General features: G+C 36.2%; 2 protein-coding genes across 3 annotated transcripts in view; one reads left to right on the forward strand and one right to left on the reverse strand.

Annotated features, from left to right (window-relative positions):
* LOC107703595 (BRCA1-A complex subunit Abraxas) overlaps positions 1–1,929 on the reverse strand; it is a 5,136-nt gene extending 3,207 nt beyond the window's left edge. The window contains exons 1-6 of one of the 2 annotated variants that reach the window (XM_016506283.1): positions 1,719–1,929; positions 1,496–1,586; positions 1,308–1,344; positions 873–939; positions 565–761; positions 338–457 (exon numbers count right to left, since the gene is read on the reverse strand). In XM_016506283.1, the coding sequence (XP_016361769.1) occupies positions 338–457; positions 565–761; positions 873–939; positions 1,308–1,344; positions 1,496–1,586; positions 1,719–1,805 (599 nt within the window). In that variant the 5' untranslated portion in view covers positions 1,806–1,929. The remainder of the gene's footprint in view (positions 1–337; positions 458–564; positions 762–872; positions 940–1,307; positions 1,345–1,495; positions 1,587–1,718) is intronic. The other variant, XM_016506282.1, reaches the window with a different exon arrangement.
* A 410-nt stretch (positions 1,930–2,339) lies between these two features.
* LOC107703471 (glycerol-3-phosphate acyltransferase 3-like) overlaps positions 2,340–6,618 on the forward strand; it is a 9,035-nt gene continuing 4,756 nt past the window's right edge. Inside the window, exons 1-5 of the mRNA XM_016506086.1 lie at positions 2,340–2,481; positions 3,394–3,591; positions 3,923–3,989; positions 4,611–4,905; positions 5,620–5,694. Coding sequence (XP_016361572.1) covers positions 3,448–3,591; positions 3,923–3,989; positions 4,611–4,905; positions 5,620–5,694 — 581 coding nt within the window. The 5' untranslated portion in view covers positions 2,340–2,481; positions 3,394–3,447. The remainder of the gene's footprint in view (positions 2,482–3,393; positions 3,592–3,922; positions 3,990–4,610; positions 4,906–5,619; positions 5,695–6,618) is intronic.

The following is a 6,618-nucleotide window of genomic DNA, read 5'->3' on the forward strand; positions in this document are numbered from 1 at the left end:
TTAGCTGGTTCAGGTGTGTTTAATTAGGGTTGGAGCTAAACTCTGCAGGACACCGGCCCTCCAGGACCGAGTTTGGACAGCCCTGGTCTAGAGTGTGTATTATTGTGATGTTTTTTTTTTTTTATCAGCTGTTTGGACTCCTATTCTGACGGCACCCATCCACTGCAGAAGATCCATTGGTAAGCAAGTAATGTGATGCTAAGTTTCCCCAAATCTGTTCCAATGAAGAAACAAACTCATCTACATGTTCAGCAAATACATCTACATTTTCAGTTAAATTTCATTTCTGAGTTAACTATTCCTTTAACTGCAATTAAAACATATATTCTGAATGTACCTGTGTCGATTAACAGCTTGACTCTCTCCTAAAGATGGACATGTGCCTGACATGCTCCAGTAGTCCTGCTGTTCAAGGTTTCCCAGGTTGCTCACCAAGATGGGGATGTTGATGTACTGGCTGCATGGGGATAATAAAAACATTTAGTTACATTTGTTCTCTAAGCTTCAAAAAAATCTGCTGAATGTTTGAGTGCCAGAGTTGAGTGCAAAATCTTCAGATCTCACTTGCTGTGCCAAATGAAAGCAGAGAACTCAAGGCGATGGGTAGAGCCTGATGCTGTTGCCTGAGATGGTGTGAGCAGCATAAAAACAAGTTCCTGACTGGACAGAATCTTTCTCATATTCCGATGAATCACTTGTTCCATGAAGGTCATTTGCTGTCTGGAGTTTCTTCGTTGTCTGTACCAACCAATCACATTCTCCTTGACACAAGTAAATGTGTAACAAGAAAAACACAATTTGTTAATGCAAATCACATTTTGGATATATTCAGCAGTAGAAAATGAGCAAATGTTTTAAAAAGTAGGAAATACCTCTTTGTAATCAGACAAAATTTGTCTTATTTTCTCCTCACTCACATCACCAGCGTTACTGTAGAAGCTTTCAAGAGGATTGAGGCAATGGTAAATAAAATTTCTATATTTTTAAAACCTCTATATCAGTGGTTTTCAACTGGTGAGTTGTGGTCCAAAAAAATGGGTCACTCTGGGTAAAAATAAATACATAAAAATGCTAAATGTGAATAGTAATACACTGTATAAATATATGATCCATATTTTTTCATAAGTCATTTTTTTGTGCAATACTTGATTTTCAGTACATACTTGTATGATAAACAATTATGTACCCTGGGTCACCACTTTTATGTCCAAATTTAAAATCCAGGTCATAAAGCAAAACCAGCTGAGAACCACTGCTTTATATAAAAAGAGGTTTATGGGGAAAAAAATACTGAACAATTGACTTACCTATGGAGATTATGACAAGGGATGTGTTTCTGAATATCTGAAAAAGAGAAAACATCATGACACTACTGTTTTGTTGTTATGGTATATTTGTTGTCATTGATCATATGATATATATTCCTTCTCGGCACACTTTAGGTTTTGGATTTTGACTATTATATGAAAATATGAAATAATTAGAGTCAACTTACTTATAGTGTGCTCAAACTGTATGTGATCAATTTGTGAGTCTGTGATCCTACAGTTCTCCTCTCCCACACTTTCTCCAAGAATAAGACCTTCCTTTTAACATAGAGCAGATGTAAACAGAAGTTATGGGACTGAGGAAGTGCTTAGCATACATATTTGACTTCGTATTTTGCAATTTATTTCACAGCCAAGGATCAGGTCACATTGGGATCTTTTGTCACTTACCACATCCGCATCACTGTTCAAATGATGAAACATCAGTGAACTCAACACGAAACCCGATATACGGACGGTTGTGTTGAATTCCTCCATGCTTTTGGACTAAACCGTGTGTTAACTATCGCAACGTCATAGTTTTAAGTTATAGTTTCTATGCTACATGTATAAACTTTCTGCGCTTGTAGGTTTCGTTTACTTACTCTCAGCATAAGAGACGGCAGTTTACAGCTAAAGAGTTGCTCATGCTGCCACCATGTGGTGCGGAGGAATTTACGAGTTCTACATTAGAATCAGCATAGACCATAGACGTTTTAGTTTTCGGGAAACTACTTGTGGTTTTAAAGCATACTTTTATTTTGAGGGGAATTTAGGACAAACATTGCAAAATTGCATCGCTGGGATTTCATGCTTGCAAAATTTCTTCACTGTCATATCATAGGCTACTTCACACTAAGCTAGAAGGCTGATTTATATAACGTTACATATAGATGTGTGTGTGTGTGTGTTTCTTTTATGTTTTCCAAATATTTTATGTGTTATAGTTTAACATCGTTTAGCGATACATTTTCATCAGATATAGCGCGTTTATGATAACGATTATCATAACGTGACACAGGGTGGCGCTAGTGCATCATGTAGAGCCATATGTGTCCGAACTTTGTAACCAGTCACACGAAAGCTTGTTCGGACATAGCTTCAGGATTTGAGATATACAGTATATGTAACATCGACTTCAGACGTCTGTAATGAAGATATGAATGTTATCGAGGTATTGTGAAGGTGTTACACTGAATCTTAATCTTTGTTAGGTTGTTGTTGTTTTACTGCTCATGTGATACTCTTGTGTGTTACGCTCTTATGGGCACAGCGGTTTCTGAGTGATAACGGAAAGGAGACGGACAACTCAAGCCCTAAAAGTTTTGGATAATTATTTTATAGGTAACATTATAGTTCGCTAAAATCATCTAGTAGAATTGTATTTAGATAATATGCATTTCTGATTAGCTTTAAGGAAGAGTGTCTTCTACTTAAAACATTACGGAGACCCTTACATTTTCCGCCTAAATAAGTTAGGCTACTACAGCTAATATCATATCATAAAATACCATAATAATTACTACAGCTATTCACAAATGTCATATAAAATAAATAAAATATAAATTCCAACAGCTGTAGCCACAAATATATCATATCATATCATAAAATACCATAATAATTACTACAGCTATCCACAATGTCATATAAAATAAATAAAATATAAATTCCTACAGCTATAGCCACAAATATCATAAAATAAAATAAAAATACCAGCAGCTATTCAGCTATTCTACCAATAGAATACTAAACTTGTAGATCTATTAGACGTCATTATAATAAAAACAAGAAAATGATATAAAATAAAATGACAAAAATATTCAGATAAGCTGTTTGATTTCATATTTGTGTTAAGTAAAATCATAATTTAGGCTATCAATTAGGCTAACAGATTTTTAAAAATGTTTACAGTGTTATTTGTTAAGGTGAACTCAGCAATAAACAGGTCAGATGCTGTACAGTAATACAGAAACAGGCCACCAACCACATGAAAACATTTCCCCAGCGGCAGTACTAACACACTGATTACGACATTTTAAACACGCACCACTTCTGTTTTGGCTTTTACCTTCACCCGCTTGAGCAGATGGCCCGAGCTCAGAGCCCTGTCCCATAGACTGGCAGGAAGGACAGCAGAGAGATGGAAGGTGCTTGGGACATTGCATTCCTGCTCTTCCAGGTGTGGCTGTCCATAGTAGTGGGGCTCATCGTGTTACCTGCTATGTTTGGTGTGTCCCTGGGCTTCACAGATATCTACATCAAGGTGCTGGTTAAGACACTGGAGGTAATAGCTCTAAATCATGTCTAATTTTTGAAGAGATATGACCATTAATGTCTTTCCATATCTGATCATATATAAAATAATTGTAAATGCAAACATAGAAAACGTGTTTTCCTTTACCTAAACCTGACAGAAGTTGATGATGCCAAGACAAACTTGCAAAAGATGGTCAAAAGGCATGAAACTAAAATGTAATTGTCAGGAGTTTAGTTTCTAGTATTTAATTTAGAAGAGGACATATTGATATTTGATTTGTACATGACAGTTTAAGTGTCTGTATGTAGGAAGCACTGTGTCAATGATTTCCTGAAAATAAACTTGCATTCTGTGGCAGTGGGCGACTCTCAGGATCCAAAGAGGACAGAAGGAACAGCCAACACTGCCATTACAGTCAGCCAGTGGTGAGTGAAATGAGCATGTCTGTCAATGCAAAAGTATTTGTAAGTGCAAGACATCATGTGAATAAAACTCGAGTGTTTGGTTTCAAGATAACGTCATGTGAAGCCACCGCTTCCTCTTTAGAATTACTGATGCTGCATATTAGACAGTAATGAAAAAGTTTGCTTTAATTTGCTGCCTTTGTTTGCTGTTTTATGTTTTCCTTTCTAGCATTTATGCAGTCAATTTATATGATAACAAATCTCACAAGTTTCCCGTTTTAGTTGACACAACTCTTTCCAGTAAGAAAATAATGTTTAAAATGCTGCTGGCCTGCTGCCTGTCAGTCATGGTCAGTCTATTGAACATACTGTAATTGGTATTGCAGCAAGTGGTGGATTTCATAATTTCAGTTGATCTTATTTATGAACTTTACCCGGCTTCAGACAGGGCATTTTTTGCTTAAATCCGGAACTCAGGACACAAATGAAATCATGCTTACATTATTATATGCAGACAAAAAAACAAAACAAATCAGTTAATATAAATGGAGGCAACTGTGTCAAACAGTGGTGCTCCACAGGCATGGTGTAGTTTTCTCCTTCTCTATCTGGTCTCATTTCAAATTCATAATGTGTTCTCAGGGATCATCGAGAAAGATGATGGCTCTATGGAGGAGGAAATCGGAGAGCTGCGACGATCCCATCCTAAAAATCTGGCGGGGGGAGACTTTACACTGTGTGATGCCTTCTATTTCTGTAAGAAAGGCATTGAGAACATTGTTGAGGATCAGGTGACTCAGCGCTTCACGTCGGAGGAACTGGCTTCTTGGAACCTCCTCACGAGAACCAACAGCAACTTTCGTTATATCAGTGTGCGGCTCACCATCATATGGGGCCTGGGAGTTTTTATACGTTACTGTATCTTGTTGCCTCTCAGGTGAGACTAGAGTGATATTTCATTTATCAAGTGACATTAAGTCATCAAGGATGCATTAAACGGTGAACATTCTTACATTGGTTTTTTACATTACAAATGCTATTCTTTTAAACGTATAATCATATTAAACAACTGAAAATAATGTATCATGGTTTCCACAAAATATTAAGCAGCACAACTATTTCCAACATAATAGAAAACATCTATTTTACATTGTAATAATATTTCAGCATTTTGAATTTGAATTTTATTTTATTACATATTACAAATCTCATTATTGTGATCTAGAAATGTTCAATTTTTTCAAGTTCAATTCAAGTTTATTTGTACAGCGCTTTTCACGATACAAATCATTGCAAAGCAACTTTACAGCAAATTAAGTTTCTACAATATTTAGTGGTAGCTTATCAGTGGTGACTGTCAGTCAATGTACATATGGCAGAAATGTACGGAAAAATCAATTAAAGATGTAATCAAACAGACGATGAACACTATTAACAGCAATTATTATATGATGCAATCAAACTTATAGCAAAATGTGGTAGTTCTGTATGTTGTTTCAGGGTTGGCATCATCTGAGGTCCTCTGAGGGGTTGGCATCATCTCTTCTCAGGTGTTCTGGATCCAGACTGAAGCTTGTGTAAATCCTAGTTACCACGGGATGTCAATCATGTTTTTTTCATGTCATTTAATCATGTTATTGCTCTGTCATAGGATCACGTTGGCTGTTATCGGATTGAGTTGGTTGGTGATAGGAACTACTCTTGTTGGATTACTTCCTAGCAGCAAGTAATTAACATTGCATGACATAATTAATTAGATCATACCCTCTTGTCTTTCATTTATGGACAGATTGAATAAGAAATGTGACCCTGGACCTTAAAGGAACACTCCACTATTTTTGAAAATAGGCTCATTTTCCAACTCCCCTAGAGTTAAACGTTTTCTAATCCATTCAGCCAATCTCCGGGTGTGGCGGTAGCACTTTTAGCTGTAGCTTAGCATAGATCATTGAATCTGATTAGACCGTTAGCATCTTGCTCAAAAATGACCAAAGAGTTTCTATATTTTTTCTATTTAAAACTTGACTCTTCTGTAGTTATATCGTGTACTAAGACCGACGGAAAATGAAAAGTTGCGATTTTCTAGGCCGATATGGCTAGGAACTATACTCTCATTCCGGCGTAATAATCAAGGAACTTTGCTGCCATACCATGGGTGCAGCAGGTGCAATGATATTACGCAGCGCCTGTAAATAGGCTAACTTCCATCAACATAACCAACTACACAAACGCTGGGGACTATTTTCAGGCGCTGCGTAATATCATACCTAACCTAACCCTAACCACAAAACCAGTCATAAGGGTCCATTTTTCGAAATTGAGATTTATACATTTCATGAAAGCTGATAAATAAGCTTTCCATTGACGTATGCTTTGTTAGGATAGGACAATATTTGGCCAAGATACAACTATTTGAAAATCTGGAATCTGAGGGTGCAAAAAAATCTAAATACTGAGAAAATCACCTTTAAAGTTGTCCAAATGAAGTCCATTGCAATGCATATTACTAATGATAATACATTTTTTATATATTTACGATAGAAAATTTACAAAATATCTTTACTTAATATCCTAATGATTTTTGGCATAAAAGAAAAATCTATAATTTTGACCCAAACAATGTATTTTTGGCTATTGCTACAAATATACC

The sequence above is a fragment of the Sinocyclocheilus anshuiensis genome, unplaced genomic scaffold (assembly GCF_001515605.1).
Source record: "Sinocyclocheilus anshuiensis isolate Anshui unplaced genomic scaffold, SAMN03320099.WGS_v1.1 scaffold330, whole genome shotgun sequence".
NCBI classification, from domain to species: Eukaryota; Metazoa; Chordata; class Actinopteri; order Cypriniformes; family Cyprinidae; genus Sinocyclocheilus; species Sinocyclocheilus anshuiensis.